General features: G+C 40.4%; 1 protein-coding gene across 1 annotated transcript in view; it reads left to right on the top strand.

The window, feature by feature from the left end:
- The window catches only part of LOC139416017 (perilipin 1), a 35,676-nt gene extending 31,951 nt beyond the window's left edge, over positions 1 to 3,725 (top strand). The window contains exon 9 of the mRNA XM_071164255.1: positions 2,227 to 3,725. Within this exon, the coding sequence (XP_071020356.1) occupies positions 2,227 to 2,550 (324 nt within the window). The 3' untranslated portion in view covers positions 2,551 to 3,725. The remainder of the gene's footprint in view (positions 1 to 2,226) is intronic.
- Positions 3,726 to 18,209: the final 14,484 nt, after the last annotated feature.

The following is an 18,209-nucleotide window of genomic DNA, read 5'->3' as shown; positions in this document are numbered from 1 at the left end:
CTTATAAATGAGGGAGTAAGACCAGTCTGAACGAGTGGACCCTAACGTGACGCAGAGTTTTTTTCAGGCGCATGTGCATTTCTTGTTTACCTTTTATATTGACAACGTTATTGTCCGGTTGAAATATTATAGATCATTTAGGTTAAAAAACAACCTGAGGATTGAATATACACATCGTTTGACATGTTTCTATTAACTTTACGGATACAATTTGGATGTTTTCACTGAGTTTGAGCCTGTGCATTACTGAAGAAAACGCGCTAACAAAACTGAGGTTTTTGGATATAAAGAGACTTCATCGAACAAAAGGAACATTTATTGAGTAAATTAATGTCTTCTGATTGCCACCATATGAAGATCATCAAAGGTAAGGGATTAATTTTATCTCTATTTCTGAGTTTTGTAACGCTTCTGCTTGGCTGGTTACTGTTTGTAATAATTTGTCAACTGGGCTATGTTCTGGGCTAGGTGTGTTCTGGGCTAGGTATTCTTTCGCCGAAAAGCATTTTATAAATATGACACTGGTTGGTTTAACAAGAAGTTAATCTTTAAACCTATATAAAATATGTTTTGTTTTCTGAATTTTTATAATGAGCATTTCTGTAATTGAATTTGGCGCTCTGCAACCTCACTGGATGTTGGCCAGATGGGACGCTAGCGTCCCACATACCCTAGAGAGGTTAAAGGAAGAATGCGAAATCTTATTCTTCGTTTAAAAGTGTGGAGATACAGAATTTAAGTTATATATCCACATCGCTTCTCTTTGGAGTAATTTGTTGTCATAGTCTGTGACACAGTCCCCTCTAGGTGGTGGATGAACCTTTTTAGATCCCGACGCAACACAATTCATTAATAGAAAGATTTTTATTTTCTATAAAGTGTCTCGCAACTGGCGAGGTGTTATCTTGATGTCTAATAGTGGATATACGTTCTCCACGACGTCCTTTCAAGGCATGGGATATACATCTTATTACAAGAACACTAATATATAAATAAATAACTCCTTTAGTAGTGCAATGTATATATTTACCTCATAGGTCCTAGAAGTCTGAAGGCATGCAAAGTTGGAACATTTCCTTATGGTGCCATGAGGTACAAGATCTACAGTGGAAGCATTCTTTTATGAATGCCTCTTCTCTCTCCACATCTGATTTAACTAATATGTTTGATAGATTTCTTGATCGTTTATAGGTGAATAAAGGTGGATTCTGGAAAACAGATTTTAAACACAAGGTCGAATATACAGTTGTGTTACTTAGCCTACAGAATGTACAGTTTTGACTTAAATCGTCTTGAAAATCTATGGCAAGATTTGACAATGGCTGTCTAGCAATGATCAACAACCAACTTGACAGAGCTTGAATAATTTTTTTAAAGAATTTGAAAATATTGTACAATCCAATCTACAAAGCTCTTAGACTTACTCAGAAAGACTCAGTTGTAATTGCTGCAAAAGGTGATTTTAACACATATTGACTCACTGTGAATACTTATGTAAATGAGATTTTACTGGTATTTCATTTTCAATACATTTATACAAATGTCTAAAAACGTGTTCACTTTGTCATTATGGGGTATTGTGTGTAGATGGGTGAGAACAAATATTTAATCAATTTTCGATTCAGGCTGTAGCACAACAAAATGTAGAATAAGTCAAGGGGTTTGAATACTTTCTGAAGGCACTTTAAATTCAAATTCAGATTTGCCTGAAGGTGGTGAGATGCATTCTGGGTAATGTCGGCACATGAAAAGGCCTGCATTGTTCCCTTCATAGATCATACCAGAGTCTGTTTGGCTTCATTAGCCTATTTGTTCAAATAGCCTCCTAATGAAATATAATTAATCCATCAGAATGTCATTCCATTTCTCCTTGGCATCACACAGCTCCTGATTCCCTGAACAAACAGCAAGCAGTTCTAACTGGAATTGTCCCACACAGAGGAAAAATCCTGGTTTTTCTGGGAAAACACTGTCTGATATTCTAATTAGCTGCAGGCCCAGATGACATGTCTCAAATAAGCAATAGCAGGTTATTTTTGAAGAAGCCATTGTAGGGGGGGGGGGGACACAGTCCTTGCCATGAATTCAACTAAGCCTGTGACACTCATTAAATCACCCCTGTAGTAGACAATAACCAAACAAGTAATGATTCAGATGAAAAGGATTAGAGCTAGTCCTAATTACTTGGATGAATTGCTATCATGGTATTGTTTTCTTTGGACACAGATTCCAGGGTTATACTCCTACAAGGATTCTGAGCCTGGCTGCAGTGCTGTGGATGAGGAGAACAGTGAGCCCAAGATCTCTGATGAAGCCCGGCTCCTCAAGCAAAGGGTCATGCTGCAGATCCCCCAACAGCAGAGGATGATACTGGGCCAGTCCTACACCTCTACCGTCACCCAGCGCATCCCACGGAGAGGAGAGATCGCCATGAGGTCCCGAAACTCCTCGTATACACACAATGTGCATTCCCACAGCTACAGCCCCACTGCTAAATACGTTGTCACTGTGGAGCCCATTCAGAAGGATACAACTGAAATGGATGACTAACAGTGTCAACTAGAAGCAATTTAATATAAGCTTGCAACAATGCTGTGATTCAACTATTGCAACAGTATTTGTAGAGCTTTATGCAGTAACAGCAAGTGCAATCATGTATGTCGAAGGTCTACGAATGTAATACTTGTGTGTTTCTTTGTGATATGGCCAAAGCTTTGCTTGAAAGAAGGCCTCCTATTCTGTTGACAAATGCATAGCTAATAGACAAAGCAATGTCTGAAACAATGATTTATATATGCAGTAGATGGCTATTAGGAGGAGGCGTGTTGAAGCCACCGCACCTCCATCTTGATATCTTGAAGATATTTTGGAAGTTATAGAAATGTATTTGTTAATGTCGACATAAATGTCTGCCACGTTCAGTCTATTTCAGACAGCTTAAAGCATACTTTAACAATATGTCAGCTAAACATTAAAATGGCAAAACATTTTCCATAAAGTATAATTTTGAGATTACGAATTTTATTGTCCCCACTACAACAGAAAATACTTAAATACATGTAATTCTGTCCTTTAAACATTTCATTGAAGTAGATTTAGAAATCCATTAATTCCTATGGAGGACTGACGGCTTCAAAGCATCACAATGGCAAATACATAGCATCAGCAATCCAGGGTTTAAATAAATCATTGGCCAGAAACAATGTAAATATGTCTGTGCTCAATAGCTTTGCCTATAACATAGCTGAATCATTAAGAACAGACAGATCAATGAAGTGACGCTGATCCTGTCCACATTGAGCTCTGTCTCTCTGTCATTAGAGGGATTCATAAATTGGATTTGAGAAGAAACTCTAGGTACCATATTTCCTTCTTACTGCCTGTCATGGGAAAATGTTGAACAAAAGACTGTCTTGAAGAAATAACCCACATTCTATCACGATGAGGGACATGCATGACGTTAAACCATTAAAAATATTCTTAAATGACACTTACATGACTGTTTCTTAATAGCAAAAAACGTATATACAGTGTTTTCAGAAAGTATTCAGACCCATACTTTTTTCCACATTTCCTTTTGTTGCAGCCTTCTAAAATGTATTATATACTTTTCCCCCATTCAATCTACACAAAATATTTGACACTGTCAAAGAGAAAAACATGTTTTTAGTAATTCTTGCACATTTATGAAAAATAAAAAACATGTTATTTACATAATTATTCAAGCTCTTTGCTGTGAGACTCGAAATTGAGTTCAAAAGCATCCTGTTTCCATTGTTCATCCTTGAGATGTTTCTAGAACTTGATTGGAGTCCATCTGTGGTAAATTCAATTGATTGAACATGACTTGGAAAGGCACACACCTGTCTATATAGGTTCCACAGTTGACAGTGCATGTCAGAGCAAAAACCAAGCCATGAGGTCGAAGGAATTGTCCGTAGAGCTCCGAGACAGGATTGTGTCGAGGTACAGATCTGGGGAAGGGTACCAAAACATGTCTGCAGCATTGAAGGTCCCCAAGAACACAGTGGCCTCCATCATTCTTAAATGGAAGAAGATTGGAATCAACAAGACACTACCTAGAGCTGGCCAAACTGAGCAATCGGGGGAAAGGGCCTTGGTTAGGGCAGTGACCAGGAACCAGTGGTGTAAAGTACTTAAGTACAAATACTTTAAAGTACTACTTATGTAGTTTTGGGGGGGGGTATCTGTACTTCACTATTCATATTTTTCACAACTTTTACTTTAACTTCACTCCATTACTCAAGAAAATAATGTACTTCTTACTGACACCCAAAAGTACTTGTTACATTTTGACAGGAAAATGGTCTAATTCAAACACTTATCAAGATAACTTCCCTGGTCATCCCTACTGCTTTTGCGTACTCACTAAACACAAATGCTTTGTTTATAAATTATGTCTGACTGTTGGAGTGTGCCCCTGCTATTCATCAATAAGAAAAATAAAATTGTGCCGTCTGGTTTGCTTAATATAAGGAGTTTTAAATGATTTATACTTTTACTTTTAATACTTAAGTACATTTTAACAATTCCATTTACTTTTGATACATACGTATATTTAAAACCAAATAGTTTGACTTTTACTCACGTAGTACTTTACAGGGTAACTCACTTTTACTTGAGTAATATCTATTACTGAATCTTTCATTTTAATCAAGTATGACAGTTGAGTATTTTTTACACCACTGCCTAGAACCCAATAGTTACTCTGACAGAGCTCCAGAGTTCCTCTGTGGAGATTGTTGTATTTCTGGAAGGTTCTCCCATCTCTACAGCACCAAGAACACCATCCCAGCCGTGACGCACGGGGGTGGCAGCATCATGCTGTGGGGGTGCTTTGCTGCAGGAGGGACTGGTGCACTTCACAAAATAGATGGCATCTTGAGGAGGACATTTATGTGGATATATTGAAGTCATATCTCAAGACATCAGTCAGGAAGTTAAAGCTTGGTCGCAAATTTGTCTTCCAAATTGACAATGACCCCAAGCAGACCTCCAAAGTTTTTGCAAAATGGCTTAAGGACAAAAAGTCAAGGTATTGGAGTGGCATTCACAATGCCCTGACCTCAATCCCATAGAAAATGTGTGGGCAGAACTGAAAAATCAGCAGGGAGGCCTACAAACCTGACTCAGTTACACCAGCTCTGTCAGAAGGAATGGGCCAAAATTCACCCAACTTATTGTGGGAAGCTTGTGGAAGGCTACCCAAAACATTTGACCCAAGTTAAGCAATTTAAAGGGAATGCTACCAAATACTAATTGAGTGTATGTAAACTTCTGACCCAAGGGAATGTGATGGAAGAAATTAAAGCTGAAATAAATCATTCTCTTTACTATCATTTTGACATTTCACATTCTTAAGATAGTAGTGATCCTAACTGACCTAAGACAGGGAATTGTTACTAGGATTAAATGCCAGGAATTGTGTAAAACTGAGTTTAAATGTATTTGGCTAAGGTATATGTAAACTTCTGACTTCAACTGTATGTATGGGGGATTGAAAATGATGCAGACAATTACATTGATTGAAATCACAATCTATCTGCAATATTGAAGCTGATAAATAAATAGGCCATACTTGGGATGATTCAACGGGCCTCCTAGTTTGGTACCCTCTGAGCCGGTTTGGGGCGTGATTGAATGCCCCCATACCATGTTATACTGAGTGACCGACTGAAAGAGAACGTACAGTTGTGAATATAACTACTGTTCCCTGAAGAATAAAAACGAGTGTTTAGTGAGTCCGCGGGGTCAAAAGGTATTTCTGTCTAAAAAAAGGCCTACATTTGTCAGTTACATTTGTTCCATCTGTCATGTTCTGCTCATTATTCTGTCTGGGTATGGCTGATATTTTCTAATTACCCTCAAACGTCCTCGGGACGCCTGGAACAATAGATCCAGATGACACAGAACCCTCACGGGTCCTCGTCCTAAAGGTGGATGATCTCCGGAAACTAGGGTTTTCTGGCCCAACAGGGAGCCACAAAAATCAACAACAGACCCTCCTAACAGACTCTCTCCACGGTGGTCTAAATCAGGTCCACCAGAGGAATGCATAGAGTAGGGTCTGTTCCCAATGGAGCGCCCACATCCCTTATTGAGAAGAACAGACGACAACACGCGTTTTCTCTTGATGCATAAGATCTATGTCAGCCATGCTGAACCGGTGGCATGTCTGGGCCAGCACCAAGAGGTGCAGTCACCACTAGAGACAGAACCCTCCTGGAAAGTTGATCCGCACCCACGTTGAGAGATCTGCATAGATACGTCGCCTTGAGCGACAGGAAATGTGCACCACTTTGAATAGATAATGGGCCAGGTCTAGGGAGAGAGAAACCGCGTTCCTCCCTGCCTGTTGATGTACGCCACCATCGTCCTGTTGTCAGACCTTACCAACACATGCTGGCCATTCAACATAGGAAGGAAATGCCTCAGAGCTAGCAAAACAGTCAGTAGCTCTAGGTGATTGATATGCAGCACCCTTTGCACTATTGACCAAATCCCTCTTTCTGAGTAGCCCACTCACAGTGCTCCCCATCCCAGTAAAGATGTGTCTGTCGTAATCACCCCTACTCGGACCATGAGAACCCTTGGCAAAAGCAGTCACGGGTCTCTCCAAGGAGCCAACACCCTTATCAACGAAGGGGATACCTTGAGCAGCCGATCACAGGTGCGAGATTCATCCAGACGAGTAGCAATCATCCAGCACTGAAAAGGATGCATCAACTGAAGTACCAGAGGCACCACAAGTATCATAAAACCACAGGCAAAAATGAGTGCCCCAGCTGAAACTGTGCCAGACAGCAACCCCCCTCTGTTGGGACAAAAATGCATCATTTGAATTGTGAACAACATGCCATAGGGCATGGTTGGAGATTCAAACTTGTCTGGTTAGCCGTTTTGAACTCATTCTTACCACTGGCAATCCTTCTCAAGCAAGAAAGCAGTGACTACACAAGCAGAGCAAAAAGTAGTTATCTTGTAGCAAACATAAAAAACGATACCAAGACACAGAACTTGCAACTCTAGGGGGATGAGTACTTTCTCCTCAGTAACAGACACCTAAGTCTAGCCGAACCTCGTAGCCTTTGTGTGCTTGAAAAGTTTGTAAATTATGTGACATGTTCTTCATGTAGGCGAGCTGAAAAGCGAAGAACTGAGGAAATGGATGCAACCCCTGGTATTATAGAAAGGAAGGTGGGGCTTCCGAAGGCGGGCTCGGCATCCATTGACCCATAGGTGTGATTTCAGTTCATTTCAGGTGAATAGGATTGGTTGTTGACTACCCATAGTTTGTTATACCAATTGACCGACTGAAAGGGAACCGGAAATTAGTTAGTATTTTTTTATTGCTCTGCTTTGTTCAGCCACTCCTATGGGAGAAATTGGCGGGGAAATAATGGGTTCTTGGACACATGCCGAAAATAAAGTCTGAGGTTAGCATAGGCTTATATCTTACATAATCTTATATGTTTTGTTTTATGAGATAATATAATCAGGTAACATTACCTTTATAAATCTGAAGCCTTTATGTACTTTACGTACATTATGTGCTTGTTTTGATTACATAAATGATTTTTAAAAATCACAAAAAGTGACATTAGCTGATGAATGTATAATATCTCCTAAGCCTGTGTTTACCACAGACCTTATATTTCAAAAACCCTACTTAACAAAAACTCCATTAATTTCCCTTTTGTCTAAAATTGCTACTGTACTGGTTGCTGTTGTTACAAGAAGAGTAATTCACATACTATACTGCACAATATTGATTCCAGTACTCCTGTCATACATAAATTCAATAAGATGAAGGTGAAAGGTTTTTATTCAGCTCATAACAATAAAAAATGAATTGTCATGAGTATCTCATTTCAGTATAGTAATATACATTATACTGAAATACATGTATACATATACTTATCTTAAGTGTTTTGTACTGTATGATGACTGAGCTTCATTACAATTGTATTAATTTCTACCTTGGTCACAAACAATATGGACATGAAATGTGCTCACATTGGTTTAAAAAAAGGTGATGTTTGTGTATGAAGTTGTTAAGTGCTTGTCCTGTAAAAATTGATTGAGGGTTGAGGATAATAGTAATTTGATTTTAAAAAATAACAGCGGAGAAGAAAAGCATAAGCTTTAAAGTACATTTTCAGCAATTCTACAAGTTTTGCCATGAGACAGAGAGAAGATTTTACAATTGTATAACTACATTCATGCAATTCCTCTCATTTTGCTATATGGCGGAGAGAAAAATAAGCAGTTTTACAGCTAATTTCCTGCAATTCTACACATATTTCCAAAGGAGAGAAATATTTGATATCTGAGTGAGAGTGACTAACAAAATCAATGGGGGCCCCTGGTTGGTAATTCAACCATGATTACTACAAGTTTAGATAAATGGCTGACTTACTTACCAATAAAACAAATGTTTGCTGAGATGGGGTAATTGAGTGACTGTCAGTGACTGACATTACAAGAGAAGAACTGCTGATGTAACATTTAGAAGTTGCTACTATTCTAACTCTCAACAGTAAGTCAATAGTAAGTTAAAACCCAAACTGAATTCCCCCCCCAAAAAACATCAATATATTTGTTTTTGTTTTTGGAAATTGATCCGCTGTTGCCCAACCCTGGTATACAATGCTTTCCTCCCTGTGACATAGACTCACAGCGAATCTGTCCGTCACCTGGAAAAATCTGCAGACATGCTTTTCACGATGCCCTTGATTCCAGCTGGCTTCTTTATGGCAGACATGGACTCAGGTATCCTGTCTATTACTCCGTGAAACATCATCGGGACACTCTGGTAGTTCTCAGCAGCTGAAACCTCATAGAAGTGGCAGTCTGTTGTGAGGGCAAGCGGTCTACCCTCCTTACTGAGGACTGTCTGTCTGTGAGGAGTCCCTCTTGTTGCCCACAATCACTATGGGAACCTTGTCCATGCCCGGGTAGTCTTTGGTGGCCCTGTCACAGATGTTTACCAGAACAAAAACTGTCCGCCCACTGAACTCCCTTCTCATATAGAGAGGTCTCCATGGACAAATCCTGGAAAAGGTGAAAAGATAAATACAGTTGATATAGGCTTGCTTGGATCAAAGAGTGATAGGTTTTGTATTGGGAAAGGACCAATCTTAGGATAAGTTAGTCAGTACGTATGCCCTATTTCTCTGGGCCGATTGTGTCCAGTCACTGTGGCCCTGCATGGTGCAAGTAAAATGGGACTCATTCATGCCAACGACAACCAAGCGCTTCTCTGCAGTAAAACTCACTCTACTACGGGAAAATGGCAGCATCATACACTGTATCTGTGTCTACCATAAAGGCACTTATAAAAAAGCCTATGAATAACTGAACTGCTCTGTTTAACTTCTTGCTCCTACTTGAGACGCAGATGTCTCAAGTAGACACCTGGAAATGCAAATGCACTACGCTAAATGCTAAATGTACTCGTTAAAACTCAAACCTTCATCAAAATTCACATGCAGGGTATTGAATTAAAGCTACACTCGTTGTGAACCTAGCCAACAAGTCAGATTTTTAAAATGCTTTTCGGCGAAAGCATGAGAAGCTATTATCTGATAGCATGCAACACCCCAAAATGCCTGAATGCGATGTAAACAAAGATATAGCTTAGCCGGCGCTACACAAAACGCAGAAATAAAATATAAAACATTCATTACCTTTGACGAGCTTCTTTCTTGGCACTCCTATATGCCCCATAAACATCACTATTGGGTCTTTGTTTCGTTTAAATCGGTCCATATATACCCAAAATAGCTTTCTATGGAAGCTGTGTCATTCAGAAAAAAACATTGTTTTTAAACGCTGCGTCATTTTTTTAAATTAAAAAAGTCGACGATAAACTTTCACAAAACACTTCGAAAGACTTTTGTAATCCAACTTTAGGTATTAGTAAACGTTTATAATCTATCAAAATGATTACAGGGCGATGTATATTCAATAGCTCCTCGTTTTCAAATCAATGGCTGCCAATGTGCACATTCAAAACATCCTGGTGGAGACCGGAAGAAATGGAATCCAGTTAGTTGGATTTACAAAGAAAAAAGTCCCTTGAAAATGACGACAATGGTGACATCGTGTGGAATCTGTAGGAATTGCATGCAGGTCGATAATTAATTTTGTGCCCTTTTAACATCACATGAAAGTGACGCATGGAAATAATTTTTAGCTTTCAGAGAGCAGTTTTTCTTGCGCTTTTCAATGAAACACACAATCTGTTATAGTCACAGCCGTGATTTAACCAGTTTTAGAAACTTCAGAGTGTTTTCTATCTACACATACTAATCATATGCATATACTATATTCCTGGCATGAGTAGCAGGACGCTGAAAAGTTGCGCGATTTTTAACAGAATGTTCGAAAAAGGAGGGGGTAGACTTAAGTTAAGATGCAAAATATTCTCAATGCTTGCAGTCATTTCAAAGGACTGAATACAGTAGCTTTGCCTATTTTCATGTAAAACAGAAAAATAGTCGGAAATCATCATCATTAAACAGCTTAACACACTGGATGTGTTTCTCATACTGACTTGGGTATATGACCATTGCAGAACTACATGTTGTTGACATAGTGTGAACTCCATGTGTTTGCTCAAATATGCAGTTTTGTACAGCTCCATGTCTCTGCATCCACAGTACCTGGAACAATAGCTGACTACATTGAAACACTGTGTTGTCTTCCAAAGGTAGTTTTGATAGGTAATGTGATCAGAGAGAAAGGATTTCATGATCAGAGCCAGGCCTCTTGTCATTTACTACTTACGCAATAGTTGTTTGTGTGCTTGTACGTGTGTGTGAGTGTGTGTGCGCGTGCGTGCGTGTGTGTGGGTGTGCTCGACGGCACGTGCGTACATACTGAAAGTGCATGACTGTGTGTTTGTGTAATCTCTTCAGATCTCTGTGCAGTGCCGCCAGGCAGAGGCATGACCCTGCCGTGTGTTCTGCTGCCTGTGTAAAAGCCCTCATTATCACCCTGTGCAGAGAGAGATGGCTTACAGAGCTGTCACAATACAGCAGTGTAGCGCTCACTGACAGACAGCTCCAGACCAGAGGCACCCGTCTCCTGTCACCTGACTAAGAGAGAGTTTAGATTATTTCACAAGCAACAGAATAACTGAAACCTAAAGGCTAATAAGTGCTGTTTATCTTGATTGATGCTAGACAAAAGGGACTTGCCAGTGTAAAGGATGTAATGTTGCTTTCTTAGCGAGTACCGCTTCCCCCTGATTTGGCTCACACCGAGTCTTAAAACCAGGACCTCTGCTTTTAATAGCAGGCGTGACTGTCCTCCCGAAGCGTCTCACCAGTCGCGCCAGGTGAGTAGTAAGTTTCACACATCCCCATGTGCTGCACCAGCATAGCAGTGCTTCAATATTCATTTTAGTTCATCAGCATGTTTTGAGTTGAATAGCTGAAGAGAAATCATGCACTGTTATTGAAGTAAATTGAGGGGTGGGAGCAGGATTATGGTTGCCAGCTCCCTCAGTGTCAGAATGACTTCCTGGCCAGCAAGGAAGACCATAGTAAGTGTGCAGCCAGTGCACTTGTGGAGAACAGGTCTGCAGGGGGCCTTAATAATCTGCTGGGAAGTTCAGAAATGGCAAAGGGATATTGGATAGCTGGGATCTTTGAACAATTACTGCATATCTTCAGGTTTTTTTCTGCAGCAAAAAGGTCAATTTAGCCTCAACAGTTGTACAGTTCACAAATTGGTTGAGGTTTTTCCTTTGTGTAATGAAGAAGTACGGCCATCCAGAACAAGGGTAACTTGAAGTGTACTGTTAGATAGAGGCGCCTGACCAGAAAGCTAGCTACAGTTTGTTTTCCTCCTGTATTGAACACAGATCATCTCGTCTTCAATTTTATTGATTATTTACGTTAAAAAATACCTAAAGTTGTATTACAAACGTAGTTTTAAATGTTTTGGCAAAGTTTACAGGTAACTTTTGAGATATTTTGTAGTCACGTTGTGTAAGTTGGAACCAGTGTTTTTCTGGATCAAACGCGCCAAATAAATTGACATTTTGGATATATATCGACGGAATTAATCGAACAAAAGGACCATTTGTGATGTTTATGGGACATACTGGAGTGCCAACAGAAGAAGCTCGTCAAAGGTAAGGCATGAATTATATTTTTATTTCTGCGTTTTGTCTGCTGAGTGTAGTCTGGCCCAGGAGTGGGAAGGTGAACGGAAAGGCTCTGGAGCAACGAACCGCCCTTGCTGTCTCTGCCTGGCCGGTTCCCCTCTTTCCACTGGGATTCTCTGCCTCTAACCCTATTACAGGGGCTGAGTCACTGGCTTACTGGGGCACTCTCATGCCGTCCCTGGAGGGGGTGTGTCACCTGAGTGGGTTGATTCACTGATGTGGTCATCCTGTCTGGGTCAGTTTGTTATATCTGGAGTACTTCTCCTGTCCTATTCGGTGTCCTGTGTGAATCTAAGTGTGCGTTCTCTAATTCTCTCCTTCTCTCTTTCTTTCTCTCTCTCGGAGGACCTGATCCCTAGGACCATGCCCCAGGACTACCTGACATGATGACTCCTTGCTGTCCCCAGTCCACCTGGCCGTGCTGCTGCTCCAGTTTCAACTGACCTGAGCCCTAGGACCATGCCCCAGGAATACCTGACATGATGACTCCTTGCTGTCCCCAGTCCACCTGACCGTGCTGCTGCTCCAGTTTCAACTGTTCTGTCTTATTATTATTCGACCATGCTGGTCATTTATGAACATTTGAACATCTTGGCCATGTTCTGTTATAATCTCCACCCGGCACAGCCAGAAGAGGACTGGCCACCCCACATAGCCTGGTTCCTCTCTAGGTTTCTTCCTAGGTTTTGGCCTTTCTAGGGAGTTTTTCCTAGCCACCGTGCTTCTACACCTGCATTGCTTGCTGTTTGGGGTTTTAGGCTGGGTTTCTGTACAGCACTTTGAGATATCAGCTGATGTACGAAGGGCTATATAAATACATTTTATTTTATTTTATTTAAGTTTGTGGGTGAGTCCCAGAAAGAGGGCCAATTATCTACAAATTCTATCTTTTGGGAGGGGCAGAAAACAGTTTTCAACCAGCGATTGAGCTGTGAGACTCTGCTGTAGAGCTCATCACTCCCCCTAACTGGGAGGGGGCCAGAGACAATTACTCGATGCCAACACATCTTTCTAGCTGATTTGCACACTGAAGCTATGTTGCGCTTGGTGAACTCTGACTGTTTCATCCTAACATCGTTGGTGCCGACATGGATAACAATATCCCTATACTCTCTACACTCGCCAGTTTTAGCTTTAGCCAGCACCATCTTCAGATTAGCCTTAACGTCAGTAGCTCTGCCCCCTGGTAAACAGTGTATGATCGCTGGATGATTCATTTTAAGTCTAATACTGCAGGTAATGGAGTCACCAATGACTAGGGTTATCAATTTGTCAGAGCTAATGGTGGGAGGTTTCGGCATCTCAGACACCGTAACGGGAGGAGTAGAGACCAGAGAAGGCTCGGCCTCTGACTCCGACTCGCTGCTTAATGGGGAGAACTGGTTGAAAGTTTCTGTCGGCTGAATGAGCGACACCGGTTGAGCATTCCTACAGCATTTCCCTCCAGAACCCATGAGAAAGTTGTCCGGCTGCGGGGACTGTGCCATGGGATTTATACTACTATCTGTGCTTACTGGTGGCACAGACGCTGTTTTATCCTTTCCTACACTGAAATTGCCCTTGCCTAATGATTGCGTCTGGAGCTGGGCTTGCAGTACAGCTATCCTCGCCGTAAGGCGATCGTTCTCCTGTATATTATGAGTACAGCGACTGTAATTAGAAGGCATCATGTTAATGTTACCACTTTGCTTTGGCTGGTGGAGGTCCTGATGAACCACGTCCAGATAAAGTGTCAGGAGTGAAAAAGTTGAATGAAAACAAAACGCTCAGCAGCACATAAACAAGTCTGCATGTTGTGACCGGAAATTACTGCATGTGAGTGAATCCATTAGTGTCATTCCATTTCTCCTTGCCATCATACAGCTCATGATTCCCAGAACAAACAGCAAACAGGTCTAGATGGAATAGCCCCACACAGAGGACAAATCCTGCTAGCTTTTCTGGGAAAAAAATGTGATATTCTAATTAGCTGTAGGCCCAGATGACATATGGGTTGTTCCACTTCAAAAAGCAAAAGAAATAGGATTTCGACATCAACCATCCCATATTGTTCTGAAGTCATTTCTGTAGTTACCCACTGGGACCACACTGGTTGAATCAACGTTGCTTCCACGTCATTTCAATGAAATTACATTGAATAAACGTGGAATAAATATTGAATTGACATCTGTGCCCAGCAGGTAGTAACAGATACAATTAGCATTCCTGAAATATTATTTTGTTGTAATCTAATTTGATCTATGAGAAATTAAGCTAATTGATTGCACCTAAATTGGCCATGTTAATTTAGAGTACTCAGATAATATTCAATAAATATAGTACCCAACAACTGATTTGGACCATACTTCTTCCTACTGTTGGATTCGACATTTTGAACATTGAGATATTAAATAAATGATAGAGAAGAAGCATGGAATATTAGGAGTGAAAGAGACTGGGTTTCATGTCAGAAGTGAATGGTTCTCTGTAGAAAGACAGGAAGTAGAAAGTGGTTAGAGCGTCAGACTAGTAACCAAAAGGTTGCAAGATCGAATCCCTGAGCTGACAAGGTACAAATCTGTTGTTCTTCCCCTGAACAAGGCAGTTAACCCACTGTTCCTAGGCTGTCATTGAAAATAAGAATTTGTTCTTAACTGACTTGCCTAGTTAAATAAAGGTAAAATTGTGTTCACAACCAGACATGTTAACACCAATAAAACAATGGTCTGGAGGTAGAGGCATTATTAGAATCATGTCAGTTACCCAGTAAATTAGCAGTGGTGAAATGTGAACCTCATACTAGTCGTACAGATAAAATTGCCATAGGTGATTGTTAAGCAGACAAAATGGCTAAGGCGGCTGCCTTGATGAGAGAAAGTGGTAGAGAACCACATGTAAATATTGCGGATTCCTTACGATGAGAAATTGGCAAAATTAGCCACAGGAAAACATATTTTGGGTTGAAGATTCTAGGTGAAATGCCAGGGGAATGGATTCTAAAGGTAACACATTTAAATTATATGGTCAAACACTCCTTCCTTTCTTTTTTTTAAATCATGAGACATTTTATGTGGTTTTATTTTGAAATAAATGTACGTTTGATGTCGTCTTATTCTGGAATAGGATTCTAGAATGGACGAAAGGGTGGAGGGGTCACGAGGAATTAGTATAGGGGTTACCAAACCTAAAATGGACTTTACATTTTTTATGTGGTGTGGTGGTTATGGAGAATCATGGGAAAAGGAGACCAGTCAATCGTTAGACTCAGTGGAGAGACACTGTCGCGGTGTTTATTGGATGGGATGGGGTCTTTTCAATTCAGTTAAATTGCGTATGCAGGAGGATGGAAATGTTTTGAAGAGGTATTTAAATGGTTTCCGAAGGACAGGGGGAAAAAGGAGAGGAAATATTTTAATGTCGAAAGTCCTGTATACTAAAAAATCCTAATGAGGAATGATCAGCCTCATTAGAAATTAATGGAACAGGGTGATTTCATTCTCTATCCAAATTGTACCATTACTTTAGGAGATTATTATTATTTCCGTAGGGAGTTATAGAGTTGTAATTCTAAATTGATTAGTTATTCAAATTTGTTTATTTTTGATTTAACATGGGGGTTTTTTAATCACATGTTTGAAAGTGGAAAATTAACAGTTCCCAGAGGTCCTGGTCTTTGGAATACTTATACAGTGGTACTGTATTCAGTCTATATATAGAAAGGAAAATATATGTTAATAAGGGATGACAGTTACTTCAAATGGATTGTGATATATGTATTGCTGATTTCATGTTGTGTTTTTGTTTTGATACAAATTCCACCAGGTTGGGATCCTGGAGTGGGAATTCTGTGAGAGGTTAGCGTGCTAACTTCATAATCTGGTTACTCTTCCAAGAGGTCGCCAGTAGAATAAGGGAGTATGGACTAATTTAGATAATGGTTTTAGCATTAACGGTATGTTGTGCTTTTTGACATTTGTTTTAGAGATGTTATTAAGAAAAGGTTAATGTCATAGTTCATCAAATAGACAATGTTTGTCTGGTTTCCAGAAACAAAAATGTAATGTTGTATAATCTGTGCTTTTTTGAGGTTATGATGGAAGGTAATGTCAGATCGTGTATTAATGCATGGTAGGTATAATTTGACCATAGACAGTGTGTGTAAACCTCAAAGCCCTCCCTACCCGGTTGAAGAAAGAGCGACAAAGGTGTGCAATGAGAGACAGCAACTTTTACCACTCCTATCTGAGTCGGAGCCATAAACCGAAGCCGGGGTGCTGAGAGCAAGTGTGGAGTGAGCGTGGAGAGACAACAAGCTCAGGTGAGAGACTCGTGTACGTGGGAGGAATGGAAATATCTACTTGGATATTAAAATCGGGACATTATTAAGGGCCATGAAATGTGACAGGCAAAAGTTACATGTGCCATTGTGAAAATGAACTGTAAACGATATCTGAAGAAGACACACTAGAATGATAAGTACTGGGTGAAGGAAAGGAGGGAGGTGGGGGGGTATACTCCCTGCTAACTATTTAGAATGCATTGAGATACTGATCTTTCTTTACCAGGCCACTCATGACAGGAAAACAGGGACAAAGGGGGGCTGTAATGAGAAGAGTTATGACAGGCAATAAAAAGTTGTTTATAAAATGTATGTTCTAACAGGGATGATGTGTGCTAAGTTGATAAACTGGAATTTGAGCCCTAGACTCAAAGTAAGCACTGAGGTCAGTCATTCTACATTTGGGTTGGATAATTTATAAAATGTTTTAGCTGTGATTGGGATACAGCGAGAGAGAATTGCTAAAGCACGATGAGGGGTGTCTGGAACCTAACACTATCAATGAGTAACAGATGAGGAATCCCCCAAAAATTGTCAAAAGCCACCCACGCCACAGCTTCACACTACTTTTTAAACATTTAAAAAACTGATACTGTATACTGGTGGTTGGGGTGGGATTGGATTGGCATGAGTTGTAGGGGGTTCGTGGCTGGCTTTTGACAATGTTTTTTATTCCTCATGTCTTACATATTGGTAGAAATGATTTTGGTCCACATCAGATATTGGGTACTATATTTAATGAATATTATCTGAATCCTATGAATTAAAATGGCCAATTTGGGTGAAATCAAATAGGTTACATAGTTAAATTTCTACAAAATAATGTTTCAGGAATGCCAATCTTACCTTTCTCTAACTACAGAAACAATTTCATAACAATCTGGGATGGTGGTGTCATGGCTTGCTGAAATGACTTGGATCGACTCACATGTCTCAAATGCTTAATAGCAAGTTATTTTGAGGAAGTCATTGTAGACAATTACCTAGCAGACTATGAGACTATGAGGAAGCCAGCGGGGGAAACACACAGTCACTTCTGCTCCTACCACACCCCCTAGTGGACATCCGGTGTCTCCTTGACCTGCAGCACTCCATCACTCTCCTTTGTGGTCAAATAGCCCTTACACCGCCTGGAGGTGTGTTGTGTCATCGTCCTGTTGAAAAATGAATGATAGTCCCACTAAGCACAAAGCAGATAGGATGGTGAATCGCTACAGAGTGCTGTGGTAGCCATGCTGGTTAAGTGTGCCTTGAAATGTAAATAAATCACAGATAGTGTCACCAGCAAAGCACACACACACCATCACAAATCCTCCTCCATGCTTCTCGGTGGGAACCACACATGTGGAGATCATCCGTTCACCTACTCTGTGTCTCACAAAGACATGGTGGTTCGAACCAAAAATCTCCAATTTAAACTCATCAGCCCAAAGGACAGATGACCTCCAGTCCATTCCCTTCCTCCATTGCCCATGTTTCTTGGCCCAAGCAAGTCTCTTTTTCTTATTGGTGTCCTTTAGTGGTGGTTTCTTTGCAGCAATTCGACCATGAAAGACTGATTCAAGCAGTCTCCTCTGGACAGTTGACGTTGAGATGTGTCTGTTAATTAAACTCTGTGCAGCATGTATTTGGGCTGCAATCTGAGGTGCAGTTAACTCTAATGAACTTATCCTCTGCAGCAGAGGCTACTTT

This window comes from Oncorhynchus clarkii, chromosome 1 (assembly GCF_045791955.1).
Source record: "Oncorhynchus clarkii lewisi isolate Uvic-CL-2024 chromosome 1, UVic_Ocla_1.0, whole genome shotgun sequence".
NCBI classification, from domain to species: Eukaryota; Metazoa; Chordata; class Actinopteri; order Salmoniformes; family Salmonidae; genus Oncorhynchus; species Oncorhynchus clarkii.
The sequence above is the reverse complement of the archived record's forward strand: the minus strand, read 5'-3'. Positions and strand labels throughout refer to the sequence as shown.